Source organism: Dysidea avara, chromosome 4 (genome assembly GCF_963678975.1).
Source record: "Dysidea avara chromosome 4, odDysAvar1.4, whole genome shotgun sequence".
NCBI lineage: Eukaryota > Metazoa > Porifera > Demospongiae > Dictyoceratida > Dysideidae > Dysidea > Dysidea avara.
The window spans coordinates 22100287-22128140 of record NC_089275.1 but is presented as its reverse complement, the minus strand read 5'-3'; the positions used below and the strand labels follow the sequence as shown (position 1 = coordinate 22128140).

General features: G+C 38.1%; 3 protein-coding genes across 5 annotated transcripts in view; 1 reads left to right on the top strand and 2 right to left on the bottom strand.

Moving 5' to 3' along the window:
- Nucleotides 1-300: 300 nt before the first annotated feature.
- Nucleotides 301-4657, bottom strand: LOC136254325 (NACHT, LRR and PYD domains-containing protein 12-like). 3 transcript variants are annotated; one of them, XM_066047003.1, is made up of 7 exons: nucleotides 4592-4657; nucleotides 3953-4259; nucleotides 1813-3558; nucleotides 1268-1765; nucleotides 907-957; nucleotides 742-804; nucleotides 301-695 (listed from the first exon to the last, which is right to left on the bottom strand). In XM_066047003.1, exons 2-7 carry the CDS (start codon nucleotides 4251-4253, stop codon nucleotides 412-414), a joined length of 2943 nt encoding a protein of 980 aa, XP_065903075.1. In that variant the 5' UTR covers nucleotides 4254-4259; nucleotides 4592-4657; the 3' UTR covers nucleotides 301-411. The 3 variants fall into 3 exon arrangements, 2 of the variants coding, with proteins under 2 accessions (XP_065903075.1, XP_065903074.1); XM_066047002.1 differs by having other exon boundaries at nucleotides 3953-4302; nucleotides 4592-4636; XR_010700432.1 differs by having other exon boundaries at nucleotides 609-695; nucleotides 742-957; nucleotides 3953-4302; nucleotides 4592-4636.
- A 5742-nt stretch (nucleotides 4658-10399) lies between these two features.
- LOC136254326 (uncharacterized) lies at nucleotides 10400-22193 on the bottom strand. Its single transcript, XM_066047006.1, has 4 exons — nucleotides 21884-22193; nucleotides 12531-12818; nucleotides 10870-10938; nucleotides 10400-10819 (listed from the first exon to the last, which is right to left on the bottom strand). The coding sequence occupies exons 1-4, from the start codon at nucleotides 21915-21917 to the stop codon at nucleotides 10533-10535; spliced, it is 678 nt and encodes a 225-aa protein (XP_065903078.1). The 5' UTR covers nucleotides 21918-22193; the 3' UTR covers nucleotides 10400-10532.
- The window catches only part of LOC136254324 (uncharacterized), a 21597-nt gene continuing 15890 nt past the window's right edge, over nucleotides 22148-27854 (top strand). Inside the window, exons 1-4 of the mRNA XM_066047001.1 lie at nucleotides 22148-22285; nucleotides 23684-23959; nucleotides 25186-25363; nucleotides 26803-27726. Of these exons, the coding sequence (XP_065903073.1) occupies nucleotides 22256-22285; nucleotides 23684-23959; nucleotides 25186-25363; nucleotides 26803-27726 (1408 nt within the window). The 5' untranslated portion in view covers nucleotides 22148-22255. The remainder of the gene's footprint in view (nucleotides 22286-23683; nucleotides 23960-25185; nucleotides 25364-26802; nucleotides 27727-27854) is intronic.

Genomic DNA, 27854 nt, shown 5'->3' with positions numbered 1-27854 from the left:
AAGTACTGATAATCTACTGTATGCTTTATTAGAGAGGTGTTAATTTCACTTTGAATACTTAAAAATCATGTATAATATCAAGTTTGCATCATGTTGTTTGATGTGAACAGCTGCAGACACAGTGAGACAATTTAATTAGCAAACTAGCAGATAAGATACAGAATATGGCTAAGTTATCTGAATGAGCTGCACTAGTACTGTACTGATAGACAGTGTACAGTTTGCTACATATCATATCTGCTGCACAGTATGTTTACCTATTTGGATGTAGGTAGGTACATGACAAGAAATGTAGGAGTGTTCAAGAGAACATTCATTTTTTGCTCATGCACCATGGTGGTGTATATGTCTCCAGTGCATATATAAGATTAATGGCATACATTGCATAATTATATAATATACTGTGTGTGTTTATTTCTCCTTTAGTTTCTCCTTGATTTTTTCAGCAGCAGAATAAAGGTTATCGACATCTTCAATCCGCTCCAAAAGTTTGTGCCAAGTGTGAGGTGTTGGGTAATGATTTGTGGAGAGCCAATCTTCGAAAAGCTTTTGGCAACAAACAGCCAGGTCATTTGGAGACTCCCTCTCTATTGCCTTAACATCTGGAAATCTATATTCCATAGAATAGGCAACAGTTTTCCATTCATGTTTGATTTCAGGAGTAACAATCTTTGACAACTTGTGCATATTTGGTTCTGTAAATGTCAGTTATTATTTCAAATTTAATAATAGTATATCTACCTGTATCTAGTATTTCAATGACACCACATTTTGGTGTGGCTGTTGCTTTTGATTCATATGTTGCTGTATAAAGATGACACATACAAGCTAATACAACTATATAGATGTACAATCACTTAACCAAATCATACTTAAATGTGGGAATAACTGCATCAAATCACATACCATGGCCAGTTAATTCTGGTACACTTTCGACTTCTGCAGCATTGTAGAGCTCTGCGGAAAACAGCATTGCAATAGTATCAACAGGAAATAAAAATAGAAGAAAGCATTTTAACTCATCCATATATATATTTTTAATTCAATGAACACGCATGAGGTAGAAGTCATGTATTATCAAAAATAAAACACATAGCAGCTACAGGATTGCGAACATATTAAATAATCCTGTAAAGGTTTCTCTGGCAAAATGTAACAAGGCCAAAAAATAGTTTAAGTAAGAAAATTGTTTTAACTGCCTCAGTCTAAACCGAACTAAGACAATTTGTACATGATGGTTATGAACAATGTAATAGCAACATCATACCTGCTGTAATATGCATGATTCTTTTCACTTCATCATCTTCCATATATTCTTTATTCATATTTATTTTTCGGTTACCATCAGTAGCTAGTTGTGCCATTAAACAGGCTCCCTTCTGAGTTATCTGATTTCCCCAAAGCTTCAAGTGCTTTATTGTCGTACCAGACTTAAAGCCATCTGCAAGTGATTTAGCTCCATTGTAGCCAAAGCCACAGTGGTTAATATATAGTTCCCTTAAAGTGCACTGGCCAAACACACCAGCTATCTCTGCTATTCCTTTGTCACGAACATCATTTCCATGCATGACCAGGACTTTAAGTTTTCTGTTTCCCTTCAACATGGCGGCAATAAATTTGGCACCTTTAGCAGAAATTTTACACTGCCAAACCAATAGCTCTCTTACAGTAGCTTCAGGTTTTTGAATGGAATTGGATAGTAACTCCATACCTTCATCTCCAAATTCATTTCGTCCCAGTTGTATCCTTGTCAGTGATGAAATATCTGTAAAAAGCCATAAGTATACCTATACAATATAAGTTGATACTTACTTGCATTGATGATTTTTATAACATGTTCAATTCCTTTAAAGGTGAAGTTGTTCCAGTGCAGGTCTATGTCTTCTAACACATTGACAGAACTTGGAGATATCATTTTTGTTAGTTGCTCTGCTCCATCATCCCCGACATTGCACCACCAAATCATCAACTTCAACACAGGGTAATGAGAGAGTAAAGAGGAAACGCATAGGAAATCATACGGAAGCAGTGATTTGTAGGAACCTATGTCTATTTTCAAAGGCTCTAATTGTGTTGTCAAAGCTGTTAATTGTTCCTCACACTCACAGATGCAGTTAATAGCACACTTGACAATGTCACTACCATTCTTATTGGGATGGTGGGTCAATTTTGACCATACAAGCTGACACACTGGTGTGGGCACTGATGATTTGGACAAGCTAAAATAATACCAGAACAAGTAAGGAAAATCGTCAAAGTGTTCATCAACTAATTCATATTGCTTATTGTGAGGCAAGAGGGAAATGTATAGTGCACAAAGAAATTCTTGCACAGAGAGATGGAAAAAAGAATATGTAGGAATATCTTTTGGTAGTTGATGAATGTGTGTGGTTTGGAAAAATCCATATCCATCAAAATCATCAGGTACGGCAACCCCAATTGATTTGATTTCATCAACTGTAAACACCAATTTTGGAACCTTGCTGTTTTTGAAAAAATTCTTTTTATCTTTTATACACCAATAGAAAAATGCAAGGTATGCAATTTTGCTTAGTAAATATGCTGGCCCTATTGCATCATCAGGAATATCAGGTAACTTTGACTTTATTGTCTGATGCACATTTTCATTGCATTTGGCTGTGGTGTTAAGCCACTTTTGCTGTTGCTGTTGGAAAATTGACATGACAACTATTTGTAACAGTTCAGCTGCATTGGAAAGTAGATTTAGATTAATCTGGTTATAATTCAAGACAGAGGTCAACATTTTTAAACATATGGGTATGCGGAATAGGCCATACAAGTTAGAATTTTTCTCTAGATCTCTGAGAAATTCTTCAGTTGATTGCTGATCTCTATCGGTGGTGCGCAATTGGACAAATTCTCTAACTTGATCATTGTCAAAACCATGTACTTCAATTCTCCTAGGAAAACCAGTCAAACAAGTGGCCGCATGTGACCTACTTGTAACAAGAAGTGTAACATGTGGTAATTTCAAACATTCGAGCAAATCTTTTAAAAAGGGATCTGACTTTTGTTTCTCACTGGCTTCATCAAAGCCATCCAGGATTAACATAGTTTCACTCCCCATGCATGCTTCTAACTCCTGATAAGCATCATCTCCTAACAGGGATCTTATGGCCTGTTGAAGTGGTACATTCCAGAATTCCCTTAATGTCACAAGCAAAACCAATTCAAACTCTTCCAAGAGCTCTCCATTGGACCATTCTTGACAGATCTTATAAGCTAAGGTGCTCTTTCCAACACCTGGACCACCTTCAATAAGTATCCTGGAGGGACATGGCTCGTTCTGGTAACAGAAAATATCTTTGATACTGCTTAAGCTTTCATGGCTATTCTGCATCCATTCTCCTTGGACTACATATTTACTGATGTAATGTTGTTCATCCTCTTCAGACACAATAGCTAATTGAACAGTTTGAAGTCTTTGCAAATCACCAGCACAAGGTGGAGGTTGAGTTTGATACTTCACCCTTGAGAATTCAGCAGCATATTTTAATGCAAGTGATCCATGCAGAATGACAGGTTGTTGTTGTTGTGCTAAAGTTCGTAAAATACATGCATTCACATTTTTTACATCAAATACACACTGTTTCATTAATGAGTGGGTTGTGTTTTGTAAAATTCATTACCTATGAGTGGGTTGTATATATTTGTGGAATTATATCATTTCCTGTGAGTGGGTTGTGTTTGTTGAATTATATCATTACCTATGAATTGTATATATGTAAGAATTGTATCACACTGGCTTATTCTATTACCAGTGTACTAAAGGGTTGTCTTGAACCGTGATCATCTGAGATGTGCAGATATTACTCACATAGAGTTTATGGTGTATGGGCTGTATGGTTAAAGGTCAGTACAAAGTATGACACTAGCTAGCCTATATGTGTGGTATGGCCAATGGCTTTTTTATACTTAGCATATACCTTACCTCCCAAAAAGTTGTTGGCAACCACCTGTAGTAGAAAATTGTCAGTTCTTCTCCTCATCAAAATAAGTAGTTTGCAAAATCGAACACTGCCATGTTGGACAGGATCAACAACATTGTGAAGATAGTACACTGCCTTATCAGCCTGTGTTGGCTCAACCTGGATAGCTTGTTTAACATTTTCAGGTAGCAATCCTTCAGCCTCCAATTCGGCTAAGAAAGTGAGATCATTCATTGGTAGAACTTGAACCAGATATGGGTAGCATTGATGGTAAATGCTTTCCCATGGTGTAGTGATCTCCATATTGTCCTGTTTATTTTCAGACATACTATATATAGCTGTGCACCTATAACTGATGTTTGATACACAGAAGTGTTATCATACCCACCATATTATATATCCATATCATGAGAGCATAAGCTCATCATTAAATTAGTATATACCCCACATGCACATATATTTGGTGATCTGACATGCATTATAGATACTATCTAGGGTTAACCCATGAGAAGGCTACTAAAAACTTGTAAAAACAGGAAGCCAGAATCTGAATATCAAAATTCTGAAAAATATCACAGACCATACTTGCAGGGAGCTCCTTGCATTCATCGTATACTTAAACATGCACCTACTGCTTATACCTTATTTCTCCAGATATTTGGATGTACTTGGTGTAATGCAGCACTTCACACTATCTGAACAACTACAACTTATCAGTGAGTTATATATGCAGAACTGCCTTGAATGATCTAATCAAATGCATTAACATGATGTAATGTATATGGGATTTATACTGTACCAGTTAGGCACAAACATGCACACTAACATCCTGTAGTAGCTAGTCCCTTTTGTAAGGTAGTTATAGTTATGCCGTGCCATGCATGCAGATCTGCCAAATACACTGTCACCATTTGCATGTATCATAGTGGATCACCACTACATGGCCAGCAACCATAAGATAACACCCATTTCACCCATGCCAATGGCAATGTATATAGGTCTGTATACATGCTGACTGAGAAAGATGCATACTGTGTTCATGAACTCATATAAGAAACTAGTGGCCAATAACCTTTATTAGGCTATATACCATGAGATAACAGAACATTCATGTAGCTGTAGTAAATATAACATGCAGAAAATGTAACATCCTGTATCAATCACGTACACCTTTCCCTACTACTCATGCAGAGACTCATCATACACCAAGTAACAGTATCATACAGTTTGCATGTCTTACACAGTATAATTACTTACACAGTATGCATATGAAATTATTATGAATCACTTCTTGTAAAGTAATTCACATAATACATTTGACTATAATCTCTACTCATGCAGTATGCTTTTGGAAACACATTAATTATTTGTTTGCATTCAACAACACTTAGGTCATGTGACATAGCACACGTGCATGCTGAAGTTGCATATATGATTCAACCATTTATTGCCTAGTAACCATATCTCCACAGCAACACTTAAATTAATTAGATCATATCACATGATCTCATGTCCTACATGTTGGCTGGTATATGAACTTGAACTTTAAACTATAATAGCTACATCATCTTTTGATCTATATATAACCATATGCCACGTCAACTGCATATAGGTATTTCCAAGAAACATGAGATAGCTAGATTTAGACAAAATAATGTCAAGTTATATCTGTGTATACTTTGCTAATACAGCCATCACTAACATCAGCTAGCATCCATGCATATTATATGTAACATATTAACTGTCTCTAACCCACGCCAGAGTTTGAATGTTGGAGATCACCCTTACAACCACTACAGGTAGAGCTTTAACCATACCACAGATACTTGATGTAGTCAGTACTCCCGTACGTAAACTAGAAATTAAATAGTTGAAATCCTTGAGTTTATCTCTCAAAGGAACTACTCTCTACGCTCTTCCTTATAGTCTTGTTTTTGGAGAGCTGTTAGTTTAGCACAGAAGAAAGGTGCTTCTTTAGTTGGCTTACTGCACTACCTATGCAAGAGCATGGCTTTTCCTTGCACAATACTGCCTTTCAGGATGCCCTGCATGGCTTTGAGATATGGTTGGATTCCCTCCCATACACCTTCACATTGTGTATGTGTAGTAACAGCTTCTCTATTGATGATGCCCTGTCATGTCCAAAGAGTGGATTTTCTTCAATTCACCATAATGAAGTGTGCTATGATGTGGAGATTGAACCACAGAGATGTCTACTAGCAGCCCTGGACATTGTGCAGTCACTTCCTGCTATTTGCACAATTGTAAATTAAGCTTAAATGGTACCTGCATCACACCATTAGGCTTACCGCTATGCATGTACACATCACACAATACCCTGATACACGTGTATTTAGGTATCTGATGTCTGTCATGTACATGTCTCACTCCTTCACAATGTGTGTATGTGCTAGGTTCAATCTAATGCATAATTATACCTAATAAACAATTGCGTGGATGCAAGATCATCACCAGTTACAATTCTGGTACATTCTCAACATTTTTAGCATTATGTGCTATATAAGGTAATACTGTAATAATGGTGACAAATCAAAGTGGCATTTTACCTACTGTAATATTATTTCTTTTCATGTTGGTAAATATCTTCCATTATATTTTATATTTTTTGGTCACCATCAGCAGCTATATTTATATATATATAGTTGTGCCATTAAACAGGCTCCTTTCTGAGTAATCAGATTCCCCCAAGCTCCAAGTGCTTTATTGTTGAACATGCTTAAAGCCATCTGCAAGTGACTTAGCTCCATTGTGGCATGTAACTCTCTTACGGTACACTGATCAAACACACCATGCAGCTATCTGAGTAATTCAACATCATTTCCAGAACTTCGAATTCAAGTGACTGTTTTATTTCCCTTCAAAATGCCATTATGGTGGCAATACATTTGGTACCTTCAGCTGAAATTTATATTGCCAAAACCAATAACTCTCTTACATCAGGATAGTAACTCCATGCCTTTATCTCCAAACTAATTTTGTCCCTGATGTATCCTTGTCAGTAGTAGTACACATAAATGCAGACTAAAATTAATAATAATGATAAAAAAATTACAGCAAGCTTATACTTGCATAGATGATTTTCATAATGCATGCCTTCCAATCCTTTAAAGGTGGAGTTGCTCCAGTACATGCAGATCTAAGTCTTCAAACAGATGGACAGAACTGAGGAATATTCATTTTAGCTAGCAGCTCTGCTCCATCATCTCCAACACCAAATCATCATTATACCAGGTGGTGAGGCAGCAAAGAGAGGCAATCATGTGAATTGTAGGAGCCTGTGTCAGCCTTTTTTAGAGTGAAATGAGGTTTACTTCGATCAACCTTTTAAAAGTTTGCCTAATTTCAGCGTGCATATCTTGAACAGTTATATAATTCTCAATGATGAAAAGCAATGAAAGTTGATAACACATGTATTTCATTTTTACTGAGTATAACATGCACACTGTGAAAATGCAATTTCGGTATCCTTCACCAATGAAATATTACTCCATACAGTGTTTTCATTTGCAAAATCTCTAGTAGTAATATTAAACAGGACTTTGTACAAGTGTAACTATACAGCCCATCTTTAAGGTTGTCTTTTTAGGTCTGTATGCTGACTAAGAAAGCTGCATACTGAGTTCATGAATTCGTAATGGTCAACAAATTGTATCACAGAAAATTCATGTAGTTGTGGTAGACTTAACATGCAGAAAATGTAATATCCTGTTAGTGTATCATCTATAATTAAAATCTTTACTCATGCAGGGACTCATCAGTCACCACACACCAAGTAGCTAACAGTATCATGTTTGTATATGTCTCACACAGTATTAAAATTACTTACGCAACATGCATATGAATCCCTTCTTGTGAACTAATTCACATTATACAGTTGACTATAATCTCTACATACTTTTGAATTATTTGTGTGTATTCAACAACACTTAGATCATGTGACATGATATAGATATGTGCTGAATTTGCATGATTCAGCCATTTATTAGCTAGTAAGCAGTACAGCCATATTCACAGCAACACTTAGATTATATCACATGATCTCATGACGTACATATTGACTGGTATATGAACTCGAACCGTAAACTGATATAGCTACATCATCTTTTGGTCTGCATATGCCACATCAACTGCATGTAGGTTTTTCCAAGAAACTTGAGTCAGCTAGAAATAATTTCAAGTTATATTATCTGTATATTCCTTGTTAAAACAGCCATCACTAACCGGCATCAGCTCAGTAACATTCAGTTATATGTAGCATTAATTTCACAGCTGTTTCTAACCCATGCAAGAGTTTGAATGTTGGAGATAACTCTTAAAATCACTACAGAGAGTTGAAATCCATGAGTTTACCTCTCAAAGGAACTCAGTACTCTCTAAGCTCTCTCTTATATAGTCTTGTCTTCACAGAGCTGTCAGTTTAGTACAGGAGAAGTGCACATGTGTTTCTATAGTTGGCTTACTGCACAACCTATGGGTTTTTCTTACACAATTAAGACTGCCTTTTGGGGTTCCCTGGCTTTGAGATATATATGGTTGGATTCCCTCCTTTGCATTGTGCATGTAGTAACAGCTTCTCTATTGGTCACACCTTGTCATGTCCAAAGAATGGATTTCCTTCTATTCACCATAATCCTCACTGAGCTATTATCTGAAGTGTGCCATGACATGGAGATTGAACCGCATAGATGTTTACTAGCAGCCCCAGACATTGTGCATTACTCAGTCACTTTCTACTATTTGCACAATTGTAAATTACACTTAAATGGTACCTGCATTACATCATTAGGCTATGCATGTACACATTACACTACCCTAGCTGATGCATGTGTGCCTAAGTAGTAAAATATATTATATGCATCTGATGTCTTTCATGCACATGTGTCACTTCTTTATCACAACTACAATGTGTACATGTGCTAAGCTCAATCTAATGTATATAGCTAACAAATAACTGGATGCAGGATCATATACACCAGTTACAATTCTGGTACATTCTACCATTTGTACTGTATACTGAAGGTAATATTGCATGTAATAGTGGTGACAAACCAAAGTGAAATCTTACCTGCTGTAATATGCATATTTCTTTCACTTTGGTCAACATCTTCCATAATATTTACTCTTTATTGGTTACCATCAGCAGCTATAGTTGTGCCATTAAACAGCTCCCTGCTAAGTAATCAGATTCCGCCAAAGCTTCAGCTCCATTGTGGCCAAAGCCACAACGTGGTTGATATGTATAGCCCCCTTATGGTACACTGATCAAACACACCAACTATTTGAGTGATTCCTTTGTCACCAACATCATTTCCGGGACTTCAAGTGACTGTTCTATTTCCCTTCAAAATGGTGGCAATAAATTTGGCACCCTCAACTGAAGTTTTACATTGCCAAACCAGTAGCTATCTTACATTGGATATATATTAACTTCATGCCTTAATCTCCAAACTAATTTTGTCCCAGATGCATCCTTGTCAGTAGTAGTTGCAGCGGCGGAGGAAGTAGTTGATATGAGGGGGGGCTGGGCTGACCCAGACTTATTTCTATAGTTTGGTAAGGTGAGACCAAAAAAAAAGAAAAAAAAAGAAAAAAAAAGGTCACAACCAACTGACAAGAGCTTTCCACCTCACCAGCTACCATTTCTAGCTGATAAACTACATAAAAATCCTTACATAGCTCGCTACACACTGACTACTTTACTGATTAGAGTGACTGCTCTATTAGAGTATCTCGATCTTTATCACGGTTTTCAGCCCCTCTCCAAGAAAGATAACCAGTTCGGTGTGATATCATTCTGAGGGGGGAGGGGGCCCCCCTTTCCGCCGCCTATGAGTAGTTGTACACACATATATGTATAACACAGACTAAAATTAATACAAAACATGAAACAATATAGCAAGTTTACTTGCATTTTCATCAGCGTTGTTTTTAATTTCAGTATGCATCTTGAAAACTTTTAACTGATTCAATGATGAAAGCAATGAAATATAATACATGTATTTGGTTGTTATTGAATTTCACTATTATTTCCATCACTCCCACCAATGAAATATTACTTCTTACAGTGCAAAATCTCTAGTAGTAATATTAACCAGTTCTTTTTTTTACAAGTGTAACTATAAAACCCATCTTTCAATTAAAAGGCTGTCTTTTTAAAGCTTTAAGTGTTTGTGCATTTGCAAGTCATATGGGGTACATGCAGGCATTAGTGCTCACACAGACTGTCTAATCGATGATCCAGTGCATGTTCCATAAGTGAAACGAACTGAACAGCTATAGGAACAATCAGGCAGTTAAGCACACTAGCTGATAAGGTGTACATAACCAATGAGTTATCTGAATTGTTACCGACAGTCATTGGGTGGTACTGCATGTAACTTAGATTTTCCTGTTGCTCAACAAATGTATGAACAGGGTATCTCTGGCTATTTAGCAGCTCACAAGACACTTAATTAAAATATAGGCTATACAAGAGAATGTCATGTAAACCAGCTGCATGAAGTGTGTATATTTACGTACAAAGACAAACGGCATGCATTACAAAAATAATATACTGTGTGTTTATTTTTTCTCCTTTAGTTTCTCCTCAATCTTTTCAACAGCATCTTGAAGATTATCAACTTCTTTAATGCGCTCCAACAGCTTCCGCCAAGTCTGAGGTGTGGGATAATGCTTTGTGGAGAGCCAGTCTTCAAACAGTTTTTCACAACATGCAGCCAAGTCATTCTGAGCTTCCTTCTCCATCGCCTTAACATCAGCCACTTCATACTCCATAGAATAAGCAACAGTTTTCCATTCGTGCTTGATATATGGAGTAACAATCTTCTGCAGTTTGAACATTTTCGGTTCTATAAATGACAATTATCATTTTAAATTTAACAATACTTTCATCACTTACTCTCATCCAGTACTTCATCATTATTGTCATTAGCTTTTGGTGCGGATGCTCCTGCTGATTGATATTCGGCTGCACAAATGAATTACAACTATGTAAAAAACATGTGTGCTCAATTATACAGTAGGAGGGTACTTCATCCAAAGGCATAAAAAACAAGCTTGAGTTGGTAAAATTACTGGGAAGCTAATGAACACTAGAGTACCGTGATACAAATGTGGCTAACATTTTGTTATACTACTAAAGAGATTCCTATCATCTGTAAGTTAATCATATATGGCACTCTCACCACAACATTAAACCATCAGCGCCTGTATCTGGCAATAAACACCTGTGCTAGAAAATATGATGGGCTTGTTTAAATGTTGGGAAGAAAATCCCGTACCAACAACTTAAATTCCCGTACCAACATATATGTGACCTGAAACCAGTTTAGCAGATACCCAAGTTTGATAACTCAAAACTTTTGATGTCATTTAGCACTGCAAATGGCAGTGTAATGGGCTTCTTGCACCTTGTGGATCTTTGCCATATTACTGTAATATGGAACTGCATTACTACCTTATTCACAAGACAAGTTATGGTTTGTCGAGGTGTGCCAATTAGAAAGGCTGTAATAGTTACAATGTACACATGTATGCATGGATGTATGTGTGTTGGTGTTGTTGTGTGGAAAATAGAGACATCTTACAAGACGAAAAATCACCTTTATGAAACAGTACTAGGGACTCAGGGTGTGGAGGGCTTCTGTGTGCTAGGAAATTGAAGTTGGCAGTCAGTTTGCTGTCTGGAAGTGAAGATTAGGTAGTTTTACAATAGGTTTATAGCTTCTATAAGCTGCATAAACAGCAGTGTGTAGGTTTTAGCTAGTTAGATGCACAAACAGCATGTTTTAATGTTACTGCCTAAGGGCACATTTTTGGTTATGCATCATTTTCGACCCAACATGGTCTAGGGGAAGCACCCAGGCCTTCCCCTTGAGACATTCCACTTTAAATCCGAACCCCCTTCATAAAAATCCTGACTACGCCCCAGGCTTATGCACTCATTACATGAATGCTACATCAACTGATCCATAAAAAAAACTTTTTAATGGTAGGAAAAATTTTGCAAGAAAACATTTGCGAATGCACTTAAAATTGCAAAATTCATGAATGTTTTCTTCCATGAATCATTCCCGTTATACGGTATACGTGCATCGAACACATGCAGTAGGTGTAGAGGAGCATAGCAGCCATTAGCAGGATAGGGAGTGAAGAGATATAGCTACGCAGTATAGGTGTAGGGTTATTAGCTAGTGATAAAACATGCCACAACATAAACGCACATATAAACTGGGTACGGGGACTGTATGGACCCTGTGTGTCTGCATGGGTGTTATGGTTAACTGGCTATGGCTATCTTTCCCCCCCTCTGAAAATCGTTCCTATGTCTTTGTTGGCAGCATTTAGCAAACTCACCAGTATAGGGTACTAGCACTAGGTTGGTTGAAAACAGTTTAGGTTATAAATTATCCATTCTTAAACCAAAATTATAGTAAAACTTTGTTGGGGAAAATAGGACAGGATGTCTACATTATTAAATATTTGCAAATTGTTCAGACAGCAGAAACTATTACAATAAGATACACAAGTTGTAATAGCTGACTCAATACAAAGACTAACCTATAAGTTGCTTTTCAAGTTCATGTGAAACAGCTATCAACTGAATCCCAGGTGACCTCAGTGCAGTAATCAATGCGTTCCATGTAGCATTTGGGTAATCTGCCCCTAGCCAGTGTTGGAACATGGCTAAACAAGCTTTTCGGTAATCATTAGGATTAGCTTTTTGGATTTCATCAAGCACTGGCAGGTCATCATCATGAAACAGTTCGATACCAATCTCATTGTAGTGAGTGGATACTTTGGGTATAACAAACTTTTGTAAGTCCTTTCTCACAGGTTTCATTTCACCTATGAAATATAGTAAATACATTCATAACCACATACGGTAGGTATGCCAGAAAGGTCCTGGTCAGGGTACTTTTAATATAGTGGCTATTCGTCCAGTTCTGGATGCTGACTTATACAGGCTATTTGTCTGGCACTTACCCATCATAAATCAAGTATCAAAGACAAACACACTAGCTGTATGAAGGTAAATTTGGTGAGTTCAAGGCAAGCTAGGATTGGAGTGAGCAAACGAGTGTCCTGGTAAAGCCAGGCCAATTCTAGCTTGCCTCAGAACTACCAAAACTTACTTTCATACAGACAGTGAAGGACATTATGCTTAACAGGCGAACTTACATGTAAGTCAGATTCAGCTTTGGCTTCTTCTTCACCCAGTCACTTATTGAATGACATTTGTAAGATAGGAAAGTAAGGGAACTGGGTAGCTAGCAGTAGTAACACAGCTGGTACGTACGTACCACACTGACCATTCACACTAGTGCCCTATTTTTTGCCAACCTTAACTTTTTTATTATGTATAGACCTGGACGAATAGCCCCTTCCTAATTTCAACTTTCAGGTTTTTTAAACACCTACCACATACACACACATTAAATCTATCAACCAGAATATACGTCCACACTTTGCATATACTCTGCACTAGGTAGCAAAGATGTAAGAGGTTTATTCACCATCATTTTTCCATCACACAGATTTCTGTGATTCTTTTAAAGTGCAATGATCAAAGTATACACATACAGTGCACCATATATGGTGTGCTACCTATGAAGTTAATGTTGGTATTGACCAAAATCAAAATACTCTTCTTAGCGTTCTATGTACATGTAATTGAGATACAGTACAGGCAGGTTTCCTCTGAAGTTTGTGTAACTCTAAGGTTGTGTGATACCTCAGAAGTAAGTATTCCAATCCAGTCAATTGCTCTAATAGAGCAATCATTTGAATAGTAACTAGGAATTACACAAGGTTGGACACGCTTTAAGTGCCACAAAAAGAAATTATGCAAACCTGTGTTATTGAGGAGAATAACACATCGATCTTGGCCAATATAATACAGTAAAACATCGATTGTTCCGTTTACAAAATATGTATGTGACAAGTCTGGTGAAATTGTATACACTAAACCGCGACTTATTAATTTCACCAAGCACTTTTACAAAACAAAGTACATTGCCTTGAAGCTTACGTGAACGAATATCTAACGTACCCCAGCGAAATCCATTGTTTTTAGTGGGATACTGAGGGTCATGTGAAACACCAAATAAAACAATGCAATCAAGGGCAATATGTTTAGGTGGCACTTAAAGCATGTCCAACCTACTCTGGAATTACATTAATTTTTTGGTTCCTTTTAATGCACATCATCAACATTAAATTATCACACTGAACAAATGTTGCAATTATTGGAATGATATAGCAGGTGCACAACTTTTTCAATACACAGCCAACCTTGTATCTGGTATTTAGACAACCTGAAATGAAACAAACCTGTACTTCATTGCCATACAGTGGAACTTGTTTAACACAGATACCATTAATTAGATAACCTATTTTTGTCCTTTGTGCAGAAGTGTTATGATTACTGTAAGGGGTGCATAAACTACTAACATTGATCTGAAACCTGGCCCTTTATAAAGAGAGGTTCCATTGTACATTGTTATTCTGTATAAGCCAGCACTAATCACAATTGAAAATCTGCATCATGTACATACATGTAATAGTGACCAAGAGTGTCAAATGGTATATTAGCCTGTCACTAATGATTAAGTAAAATAACATGGATATTTCAGTAATAGTCCATTTACGTAAAACGGCAATATGAAATGTGTATGTAGCAACGGATCTTTGTTTGCCAGTTATCATGCTATTCAATCAAGTATTCGACAGTTATTGTAAAAGTACAGTGTAGTAAGACATAACTACTCAAGCTCGCTCTGGTGACACAAACGAGCGTGTTGCAATACATTTGGAGATGCCACAGTACTATAGCTCTAACATTAGCCATTTCCCTTCAATGCTATCACGTTAGTGCTAAACACAACAACCATTAACAACTACATAGAAATGAAGAATTACTGAAATATTTCAGACAGCCATTAATCACAATTTGGTACTCTCAGTTACTATTATCTACTCTTGACTGTAGTGCAATAAAACAAATACTGTAAATCCTCAAGTACTTGTTAAGATCACATGATCACCAGCTCACATGATGTAAGATGAAGGATGTGGACTTTGATTTGTAGAATTTAATGTACTTCGCTTGTCAGAACATTTACTTGGATATGAAGTACGTACATTACTTTCACCTGTAAGGTTATTAAACATGTTACAATGGTATAAGGCTAATATTCGTGATTATATTGACAACACTATGGAGTATTCAAATACTAAAAATGCATGAATCACTCAGCCATACTAATTATTTGCTGCGAATGATTATCAAACCTTATTCCAGATGACGTCATGCAAATTTTCTAGTTGGGGTCATACTTTCAATCATTGTACCGATGGTGATTGAGGTTCATATGGTGGGTGACAAACAGATATAACAGCAAAACTACTAAGTACATATGGTTAATACAACAATTTCTACTAAACTTTGAAAACCAGCTGAAAATTCTAACCCAGCATCAAAGGATAAAGTTTGTACCCTTATAACCATACCAATTAGATGTCTTCTAGGATTGAATAGTGAATTGATTCTTATTAAACCCCGCTAAAACTCATACTCAATCAAATACCCCAAATAGAGCATTCATTTGCAAATTCTGACATCACTTGGAACATAGATAATATATACCTCCGGACACGGGATATGAAACGGCAGTACTTCACTATACATTCTGATATACACTCCGCACCTCGGCTATCAACACCTTTGGAAGGTGTCGATAACCATTACACGGAAACAGTATCCGTGAATATACCAGAGGCGCGGTTGCGCGAATTAATTTTCTTCCTCATGCTTTCGTTTTGTGTGAGTGTATCGCTTTGAATCAGCGTCCAGCAACGTTCAACCATTGAGGGAACAAGTCAGGTAAGGATTTTACGAAGGTTGTTGTGTTTTTGGGAGAGATTTGGTGGCTGTGGGAGTATTTGTGTACCCACAACTCCCTCGTAACGATAGATGCGCACTTGTAACTTTATTCATAGTATAATAGTACCCAACTGTGTGTGGTAGTGGCGGTGAAACTTCCATTAAATATTCTTTCTTCATTTCAGGCAGCAATATGTGTTATAAAGAGGCTACTCTTTGTGTACCCATATTTGGATAACTGGGCAAGGTGTGAAGAAATATCCAGTGTTTTTAAGTAAGGTAGGTATCACATTGTGCAGTTTTGTGAATAAATTTCCTCCAACAATAAGTGTAATTGTTTTATAGATTTTAAGGACATGCCTCGCAAGACTAGACTGTATGTCCCAAAAGGAGCTTCAAGGAAGTCAACAAAGAACGCTGCTCCTTCAAGTAGTCCTGCTTGTAAAGATGCACCTACATGCAGTGATGGCATGGAGGAGGTCACAACTGCCAGCAACTCCATCCAGGTGGCCTCGCCAACAACACGGAATATATCCGTCGAAGCCATTGTGACTACTGCTGATGTTTCATGCCAGACTGATTTTGAAGCTTTTGATGAACTGGCTGAGGATGAAGATCTGCCTGAGCCAGAGAAGATGTGTGAAGGGAATAATGATATCAAGTTCCATCCGTTAATCATTAAGCACGAGGGTATTTTCACCAATCATAAAGGTACAGTATCTTAAATTCATGCATGGGCATGTGCTGTAAGTTTTGTCCATTAGGGTCATCTGTTGTTGCTTATTACGATCAGCTTCACTTGACAATCCGTCATGTCAGGTGTTTGTGGAAACTACCGGAAGGTACTTCAGGAAGTAGATGCCAGATCTGCAAACAGTACAGGAATGTTTTACGCAGTGGCCTTAATCGACTGCTTAAGCAGCAACAGCAACCGAACTCAGAATCGACTGGAGCCTCTAGCCATACCAACTACAGATATTTGACATCATCACAAAAGGATCAGAGAATGAGGAATCTGCATGATGAGGTTAGAAAGAAGGAGCGACAAATACAATCTTTACACAAAAAAGTAGAAGATATGATTCGTGAGGAAGGAGTGAAAGTGGACAGTAACATGCACAGTGATTTATTGACAATTATGAATAAGCACAGTCCTTCAGGTGACGATGCAAATGATACTAAATTTAAAGAAATTTTTTGGCAGCAGCAACTCAAGGCAGCTTCGTTAAAAGATAGTCGTTCCATGCGATGGCATCCAGCAGTGATTCGATGGTGCCTTTACTTGCACCACAGATCTAGTGGATGCTACTCAACTTTGCGAAACTCGGGAGTTATAAGGCTACCATCAGAAAGGACACTGAAAGATTACAAACACTTTACTCCTTCTGTTGTTGGTTTTTCAGTGTCGATGGATTTACAACTTCTAGACCACCTAAAGCAGCAAAAGCCTCGTCAGCTGTCAAAATATGTGAACATTGTTATAGATGAAATGTATATAAAGGAAGGATTGGTGTACGACAAGGCCACAGGGACATTAGTGGGCTATGAAGATCTGGGAGAAGTCAATAATGTACTGATGGAAGTAGAACAGAAATTTCAGAACCCCAGCAGTGGTTTGCAAAGACCACTAGCAAAGCACATGCTTGTGATAATGGTGAGGGGGCTCTTCAACAGCCTCAAGTTTGCGTATGCACAGTTTTCGGCCTCTAGCACAAAGGGTGCTCAGTTATTTCCACTTCTGCGGCAATGTATTTTTCGTCTGACTCGCCTTGGATTGACTGTGGTGTCAGTAACTTGTGACGGAGCCAGTGACAACTGGCGCATGTTTTCTTTGCATGGAAGAGGAAAGGGCTTGGTATACAAGACGATGAATGTGTTCTGCAAAGGGAAACCACCAGTTTTTTTTATTTCTGATCCCTCACACCTCATTAAAACTATTAGGAATTGTTTTGCTCGAGGAAAGCTTTGGGTAAGTATACATTTTTTTAAATCATTGCTATAGTGTACCTTTCTTGTAGTGCAATGGTAGTGCGGTTGATTGGCAACTAGTTGTGGAGCTTTATCACAGGAATGCTGGTGCTAATACTTCAACACCTGGTCTTTGCTTAGTACCAAATGAGCACATTAAGCTCACAAGTTTTTCGAAGATGCGTGTGGATTTGGCAGTACAGGTTTGTTAGTGTCTGTGTATGTTTCATATTTATATTATTGTACATTTGTGTTGTGCATAAAGGTTCTAAGTGACTCGGTATCCAAGGCAATTTTGCTCACTGGTGGTGGGGAAGCTTTTGAGACATCTTATTTCATAGCCAAGATGGACAAGTTTTTCGACTGTTTTAACGTGTCATCGTACTCTGCTGGCAAAAGAAATAGAAAGCCATTTCTACAGCCATACCGAAGTGCTGAAGACTTCAGACTAACAGTAGGTTTTCAAGCCTCTTACATAGTCTAATTATTTGATTGTTCTATGAATAGTTTTTGAAGGAGCTGATACTTTATCTGGATCATTGGAAGAAAACTGTTAATGACCGAGATGACTGTGAAGACGATGAAAAAAAGCAGATGTTACTCAGCAGTATTACTGAGCAGGGAATTAGAATGACAGGTGTGCATTTGATGGTTACCATTGTGTTATTTTACTTTATAATTTTAGTTTGCTCTTTCCTGGAACTAATTCCGTATTTGTTTAGTATTGAGGGGGTCAGCAGTTTCCTTAGTGAAAAGCTCAGCCAGGATGCTCTCGAAAAATTTTTTGGGATACAGAGACAGCAAGGAAAGAGCAATGATAATCCGACTGTCGCCCAGTTTCTTAAGAATACTCAGAGTATCCGTGTCATCAATTCAATTTGGCTAAAGGATATAACTGGTAACTGCCGTGGATGCAAAAGAAAAAGCTATGATCTAGAGTCAGTTGATTTGAATGAGCCACTCAAAAAAAGGCGGAGGCACACATCCAAGTGACAGTTTAAATTTTGATTCGGCTGTTCGTTGATGCATATCACTATCTATGCAAGTAGCCATTTTGCATTTCCCAGTTGTAACCATTTTGTTTACCCATGCTTGATTTGTTATTCCTATTTCATTATTATTGTATACACAATAATGAATTACAATGTAATTATGTACACAAAGTACTGCGCAATGATTTAGCCTTTTCAGTTCCTTTCTTATTGTTCTGCTTGTACATTTCTAAAATATTTTTAGCAAAGGAATTGGCTCTTATGGTTATCCACAAATCGGCAATCTTTGCCAAGCTTTTGTCAGCAACCTCATCACCTTCAATCTGTCCAGCAAGACACCAATAAAATAGAACATCACTATCTTGTAATATATTGGCCTGCAATGTATCCTTGATATTCTCCAGTATTTTAGGATTATCAGTGATCAGATGTCGCCTTGCACACATTTCAATTGCATAAAATAGTCGATAAGCTTCTGTGGTGATCCTGGTCAACCCTCCCCTGTCAATAGCATTGACCCACTCCTGAGCTGGTCCTTCTGCTGTACAAGCACCTGTATCTATTAGTTCACTAAGCACCTGCTTAACACCACTATCTACACTCTTGTGCATTAGCTGTCGAATGACATAGCCTCCAACATATCGTACAGCATTTTCCTCTTCAAATGTCAATTTCTCTTGATCTACACTGGTACCACCTTGTTCATTTGTTGGTAACTTATTCTTGATGAGGAGCTCAAAAGTCTGGTCTGTGATGTACTGGTAAAATAAAGGTTCCTTTGCAAGCTTCTCTCCAACAAGAAACCTTTCCCACTTTTCTTCAAAAGTGTCTGAACTACACAGTTGGTGGTATGTACTCCACAGTCTTTCTTCATTAAGCGAGTGAGAACCACGCTTTTTTGCTTTATCAATAAGTTTACTCAACTGCTCAACCAACCACTTTGAGTGGTCTAAACAGCTCCGTGAGCACTGGTTAAATGCTTCAGAGAGAGATGTAGCAATTTGCAAGCACAATTTAGATTCTTCTGTCGGCAAAGTAAATCCCTCATCGGTTAAAACGCCTGAAATGACGCTCTCCACCAAACAAATTGGAGTATCTCGTCTATCGGCAGCAGCGTGAGCAGTATCCATCTTCTCAGGTGGAGTGTACAATAGAAGCGATTGTGGCATCAAGTTTATCTCAGGCGAGTTGCGAACTGTAAGTGTGAAGTGAAGCCGTTTCATATCCCGTGTCCGGAGGTATATATTATCTATGCTTGGAATAAGGCTTAAATGTGTGCTCTAATACAGCCTGGTAAACTTAACACACCCATTTGAAATATTCCAAAACATAAATGATTTGAGCATGTACAGAAATGAGATTGAATAGGTGGTGAACCAAGCAATTATGTGACTTAACCCATTAATGGCCACTACCGCCATATGACGGCATGGCATCATAACTCACTCATAGAATAAACTTTAGCCTCGCTATAACTTGTAAAATGCGTTTCATAGCAAGATGCGCTAATACTGAAATGGACACACATAGAAGTCCTGTTTCTGGGGTAACTTCCCGGACTAGTGTGCGTTTGTTATGTAATAATGTAAAGTGTAACCTTTTAAAATAGGTGAATTAAATCATTCTTCAAATTGAAAACTAGTAGCTGATAACAAACAAAGTGTTATACATCGATGGAGACAGGTAGAGTCGACAGTCGGCTGCTTTATCATGGTGGACAGGAGTGCAGATATACATGTGCAACAGCAGAAATGGGACAAATCATGAAAGAAACCAGCTTTGGAATGGATTGCACCGTAAGTAAACTAGTTCTTTGGAGTATAATACACCTTGATAAATAGCTAGTTGGGATTCTGGTGTTTGTTCGGGCTGGTTATACCACAGTTTAGACTTTGTTGTTTGATAACTTTGTTGCGGTTACTGTTATGGAAACAAAACAACACAGTTGACCTCCTTAGTTGATAGCGAGTATTTAGATATATGGATACTAAGTAGTTCTGTGTATTGGACGGTTAGTATGATGCAATTCGGCCAGTGGTGCTGGAGAATTTGGCCATCAATGGGTGAAGCATTAATACTGCTCAGCTATCAACATAACACACCATAAGAAATGCTAGCCACTACTCTCTTGTGTGTCATCTTTGTATTGTACACATGTAAATCTGCGTTGTCAAGTCTATTTAGAGTGTATATCGATTGTGGATTTTTGCACCCTGATTACAGACAGCAGGTAGCAATAAGTATTGCAAAACTGTGGGCAATTGGTAAAAGCACTCAAACATAGGCTGAAAACTGGGAATCTTAAGTTCAATTTTGTTATATGTTAAGGAAGTCACCTTAGGCCACGTAAACTATATCATAAGTTTCTCATCCCCCACCAGCATTGACATATTCCTACCACACATCAAGGATTGTTAGCACCATTGGTGGCTGGATGTAGCCATTCAGCATCTTAAAAGTTGGTAACTAGTTAGTTTTGAGCCAAGTGAGCTATCTATTTCAGCTATCAATAAAAGAATCAGCTCATCTGGTGTTGAGGATTGGATAATTAAGTTTATGTGGCCTCTAGACTTCACTACAGTGATGTAAACAGTTGGAATCTTGTATGGCACCTTTGTCCCTTGATCTCAACTGATTACTTCATGCATTGCTCATATCATTAGTTGGGAATCCCAAAGTACAACAATTCATTGCCTGACAACTACTCTACATGCATGAACAAAGAATACTAGTAGATATTTTAACATCATGATGATCATTAGATCTAGTACATATCATCAACATTTATTGATCAGATCTAAAAATGGCAAAGTCTGTTTACTACCATAGAAAAAAAGAACCTCAGAAACTGACATCTTGATCTGACACAAAGAGGAACAAATGTTAATGGCCATGAATGGGAACAAACTCTGTGAACTATAGCCGACTGCTGTGGTCGTTATAAATGCTAATTATTGACCATTCAAGAAAACACTATTGTGGCGGACTAGGGCGGACATGGTTCCCCAGGGAAAGTTTTATAGCATTGCTGAATAAACAAGTACGGCCACAACATATACGCGACTTACCAATCTTACTGTCGAGTTTGCTTTTTCCTGACATATTATCTTACTTGGTCAGTTGGTTTACCAGTCTACAAATCTCAGTCTGACAGACTGGGCTTCTTCAAGAACTAGACTAATCACGTGATTTAGAGCGTTAGCACGTGCTGTATTGATTAAGTAAATTCTAGACAAATGGCGCACTATACCAGTTAACTTATATTTTTTCCCCAGTCTCACATTTCATCTTCAATTCTTAAAAGCAGCTAAGTGTCTCGAGGCTGTAGAACGGTTACACACCATGAACACCTCCAACCACGCCCATTATATGATCACGTGAGTCTCCCCTTACACAAGTTTTGAGATTAATGGGTTGGCGTGTCAAGTTCTAGTCCTGCGATGGATCTTGGGAAAGACTTCAGTCCACTGGTGAGTTGTAAGGGTAGAGAGAAGATCACTTACTCTTTACACTGAAGTGTGGGCGGGTAGTGTTCCCGGCGCAGCTGGGAACATGGGTCGACCCGTAAACAAACGAAGTTTAATGGCTTCAGAACCATCTCTTCCTTATTCTGTGAGGGGAAATCCTGTTCTTTTCAACATCACCAATACCTTTATACCTATCGCAGGCTGTTGTGTTAATATAAATTGTACTGAAACTCAAAGTGTTTTAGGCGCATTCAACAGATCCACAATGTTAATTTCAGGGGCCATGCATGTTGCTATTAATACATGCGGCGTTATTGGAACTACAGACACTAAACCATTCTTCCAGTATTTAAGATGTTAAGTGATTGAGACTTGTTGATCAAGACATATTTATTTATAATTACTTTCCCCTGCTGTTTGCTCCAATTTTAATGCCATAGTGATCTAATATTTGTAGGCAAACAATAAGTTGTCACATCTGGTAGCCTGGTACACAACCACATTTGTTTAACATATAGTTGTGCTCCGATTATTAGTGTAGAGTTGTGAAGAGATGGCCACAACTGTCCTGCAAGATGGAGCATTTGTTAATTTAACGTATAGTTCAGAATAAATAGTCGGATGTACATTGCGTGCTCGTGAGAATTCATGTATATCCATCATTAGTGTTGACCTGGGTGATGGTATGGGTGAGATTTATTTTGCCAAGATGTCAAAACCTGTTAGTGGTAATTGGTACTAATCATTGCATCTTGGTATAATTGGTTGACAAAGAGGTGGAATTTGATGTGACAAAATTAATTATGTGTAATTGTGCTGCAGAACCCCAAGAAAGCCATTGTATTAGTGTACACAAATATAGTGACCCCTGAAATCAGGACACTTCAACTACTGGGCACTGCAATGTTGTCATGGTGTGTCCAGAATAGAGAGGTTCCACGTATAGAATAATATAGTTTGTGTGTGTGTGTGTGTGTGTGTGTGTGTGTGTGTGTGTGTGTGTGTGTGTGTGTGTGTGTGTGTGTGTGTGTGTGTGTGTGTGTGTGTGTGTGTGTGTGTGTTCATGTGTGTTCATGATGATCTACTTGGTGTGGTTATCAGACATTCCCTACATATACTGTATACACCTACTATTCACTTCCAAATTGTTTTACAGAAATACGTGATTGTGTACACCTAACAAATTTATATACTACACTCAACATGTTGTTCAATTTGCATCATGAATGTAGGATTACTGCCACTACAAATATGATTACAATCAGACCTATAACAAAAGATGGAAGTGTCACATTGGCAGATTAAAATATTAAGGTGTTGGCATTGGTGCAACATTAGTTATAGTCATGTGTGTATGTACATGTATGTTGTTTCAAGTCAGTTTTTGTTAATTCTTATTAGGATGCCATTCATGGCTTCCATGTGTTGAGGGAGCAGGGCAATCAAGCCTTCAAGGAGAACAACCTAGAGATGGCGAAATTCTTTTACTGTACAGCCATGGGTGCCATACAGGAGAATCTTCGTCATCAAGCAATGTCAGACACGTTTGATCAAATCCTAGACGAGGCATGCAAGTGTACTTGTAACCTGTCACTGGTTTATTTGAAGGAGAAGAATTACAAAGAAGCGTTACATTCAGCAGAGAAGTGTTGCCAGATGCAGCCAAACTATGCCAAGGTTGGTACAAATTAGCAGTATGTGTTTGTATGTACTTGTAAAGGGGTGGACTTCTGTTGGGGGACAAGGGCTTGTACACATATCTAAGGTCTTCACATATTGTTGTAGAGGGTATCCGTTTGACGTCACGCTAAATATTTTCTGTATAATCACAGGCTACCTCCGTGAATGCGTAAGGCAAGTATGAGGTGAAGGATGATTTTAGTAATACTGCTTTGCAGCTGGAAGGAACAGGCCATTACACTCCAACTGCTAATTGGTTTGTACAGCTAAGTCAACCCAGTCCCCTTTATTCCTAGTGTAACTCACTCACTGTAGCAATTTCTACAGCTAGAAGAATGTATTTTATAATACAATAGAAGATACAAGAGTTTTAGGGTGTGGTGACTTCTGAACGTTTCCACTTTCCGAAAGGCATCAGCAACTAACTGCACTGGGCAAATATGTAGTACGCATCATCATCCTCCATCTTGCTTACACAATTGCTCATTTTCTTACATGGAAGCCATTGATTTTTTTTGCCTCAAAAGCAACCAATACTAGTTTTAAATGGTGTAAACGGATACACTCTATCGTGTTGCGGCTACTAGAAGTCATCATCCATTAACTATAAAAACTAATGTATGCAATTAATCTATTAACAATGAGTGGAACACCCAAGTGGACACCCTGAAATGTGAACACCTTGATAATACTCTTTTGTGGTCCCTTTTGCTTAAGTGTACAGTACACACGTACATGATTTGGACCCATCACTACAACTTGGGTGTCCTGCCTGGCAAATATAGAGACACCACTATACATACGTATCTCAAATACACATGGCCTAACACGGCTAGCAAGTCCCATACTAGAGGTACTTTGTATGATCATGTACTCTTCATTGTCATTATGGTGAAGAGTAGCTCAGATTAACCCCAGGTAGCAACGTTGGAATAAGAGTTATGTATGGATACCATCATACTAATATTATTCATGGTCTGTCACATATCATTAACATCAGTGTTACTGTATGAGATGATCTGTGTGCTGTAATGTTGTTGGAGTGGCTTCTGTGTAACTGATACTAACTACATAATCAAATGCGTATGGCCATGTTTAGTAATGTGATAGTGTATGGTACACATGTGTGGCTGTGTTTGCACGTGGTGTGTAATGTATTCTCTGTGTGTATTATAAATGGTATTGTATGTTGTACAATTGTAACTGACTGTTCTATGTGATAGGCTCATTTCCGTCGTGGTGAAGTTCACAGAGCTCTAATTAGCCAGCCACTGGTGCTCTCATCCAAAATGACTGCACACGATTATCGTGTGAAGGCGCTCAATGATTATTACCACTCGTACCAGTTGACTAGTGATCCTACCACGTTGACCTACTGTGTAATGTTGTCTGTTGATCTAGGTATGTGTAGTGTTTGTGTTTGTTTGTGTGTGTGTGTGCGTACGTGCGTGTGTTTGTTTGTGTGTGTGTGTTTGTTTGTGTGTGTGTTTGTTTGTGTTTGTGTGTGTGTTTGTTTGTGTTTGTGTGTGTGTTTGTTTGTGTTTGTGTATGTTTGTTTGTGTGTGTGTGTGTTTGTTTGTGTGTGTGTGTTTGTTTGTTTGTGTGTGTGTGTGTGTTTGTGTGTGTGTGTGTGTGTTGTGTGCATGTGTGTGTGGCGTGTGTTTGTGTATGTGTGACTGTGCAGCGTTCACGTTTGAGCTAATGCCTGAGATGAGACAATGAAGCAAGTTTTTCGCAAAGAAATATAATTTTGGTTACTGAGATGATTGGTGACAACAATAAAGGTGTGAAGAGAACTGACATGCGTGGTTTGGCTCCATCAATAGTTTAAAAAAGACAACACAATATGGGCCACTTTATGGCTTTCCCATAGGAAACATTGGTTGGAAGCTTGATGAATCATAAACAAAATGTCTGATGTTTAAATCATAAGATTTGTAGCAGGTCAAAAAAGCCAAATTTCACCATCCAACATATTTTGAAAGTGTGTCTGTATGTATGTAATGTCATGTGTGTATGTACTGTATGGTAATGGTAATGTACTGTATGGTAATGTTAATGTTAATGTACGAAACTGACTATAGTATAGTTGGTGCTTAACATATACTGTTTGTTTGCATGCCAAACTGTTCAAGCTGATTTAAGTGGGTACTTGTAAGCATGCAGTTGGTAAAGTACTTGTGATACTTTTCATGATAATTTACACCCTAAAGCTTTTCTGGTGGTGGGTAAAGTGTTAATGTCAAAACTATTCAGTTAGAGAGATTGTGCATCCCATGACAATGTGATCAAATAAGTGTTGAGTGGTACAAAGTAGACTGTTTCCTTTGATACAAGAAGACTTGTAGGAACCCAATTGCCTTGAACTAATGATGCAAAGTATAGTGTGAAATACTCGTATCCTCTAATGTAGCCATGGACAAATGTATGCACCACACACACACACACACACACACACACACACACACACGCACGCACGCATGCACGCACGCACGCACACACTTTTTCTACACATGTACATACACACAAACATCCACATACCATTGAAGTGAAGTCATCCACTGGGTGATGCTCCCACTATTGGTAGTATTTTTCTTCCCTCATAGATGTGTCATTTTACATCAATGTCTTGTCTTCTACATACACACAGTTACACATTCTCTCAACTCACACTGAAGTGTACATATGACATAATTATCCTTAATCAAAAAAGTTGTAGCAAGTTGTCAACAGAAGACTTTCGAGTGATAACTTTCAGTTATAGTTGATACTTTGTACATATATGGAAATGCATTACACTTCACCCTTTGTCCACTATCATCATTGTACTCATCCTGTAGGGTCATCAAAGTTCATGCCTCCAGTGAAACAGTCGACAGACTTCACTCCAGTTCTCAAGAGACTCTTTAAGGAACCAGACTTTAAACTACGCTACTTGGAGTTTCTGTTACTGAAGCCAGATATGTCAAAGAAGTGTGCAAAGCGGCTGCTACCAGGCAGCGGAATGGCCAATGGCAGATGTGACACATCGTGGCTACTACTTCCCGACATCATCAAGAAATTCACAATGAGCCGAGAGTTGTTGATGACACTTGCCCAGCATGGAACGTCAGTTACAGAAGAAACCGTAGAGCTGGCCATCAGCTTATTCTCTGACCCCCAAGTTCCTCTGATGCTATGTAGTGTGATTGAAAATCTCAAGCCACCAAGGAAGATCGACAACCATCGATTATTGCTTTCTGCATTAAAACACAAACGCAACAACTTAGTAGAGTATTTCCTAGGAAAGAATCCAGCACTTTGTGGTGATGATGTTTGGAAGTTAATCTTGTGGAAATCACCAAATTACACCCACCATTTTCTTAAGACCATATTTCGTGACAAGAGTAATTTGAATGCTAAGAATTCGTCTGGTGGTATGGTCCCAATTGAATACTTTCTCTTTCAAGGAGTATGGGACATTTGCGAGTTCATGTTGGAAACATTCTCACCAGATACGTCAATGGTAGATCTTACCAGGTGGATTGTCCGTTTCAGAAATGTGATCACAGAGGAAATGCTTGTGAAGGTGATCAAATGTGGTGCCAAAGTTGATGGTGTTGACAAGTCCATTCCGGAGCCAATGGTCAGTGCTATCACACACCAGCGGAGTGATCTGGGGGCTGTCCTATTGAATCATGGGGCCGATTTGAGTGCCGTACGCTTGTCAGCATCAGCAGGCACAACTCTGATGCATCTAGCAACTACACTAGCTTTGAGCACAGGTATTAACAATATTCCTACCAAAGTGTTGGCTGTATATTTTTGTTCCTTTACATATTAACATTTTACATCGAAAAATACTATAGTAATTGTGTGGTACACTAGTGCTTTGAGGGTTTAGGTGTTACTG

Coding starts and splice junctions, on each gene's coding strand:
- LOC136254325 (XM_066047002.1), bottom strand. CDS start 4,277: ATGTCTGAAAATAAACAGGACAATATGGAGATCACTACACCATGGGAA. Junction 1,766..1,812: donor TATAAAAATCATCAATGCAA/GTAAGTATCAAC, acceptor GGCTTTTTACAG/ATATTTCATCACTGACAAGG. Junction 958..1,267: donor AATCATGCATATTACAGCAG/GTATGATGTTGC, acceptor TGTTTTCCGCAG/AGCTCTACAATGCTGCAGAA.
- LOC136254326 (XM_066047006.1), bottom strand. CDS start 21,917: ATGTCAGGAAAAAGCAAACTCGACAGTAAGATTG. Junction 10,939..12,530: donor ACTTGAAAAGCAACTTATAG/GTTAGTCTTTGT, acceptor TCATTTGTGCAG/CCGAATATCAATCAGCAGGA. Junction 10,820..10,869: donor TGATGAAGTACTGGATGAGA/GTAAGTGATGAA, acceptor TGTCATTTATAG/AACCGAAAATGTTCAAACTG.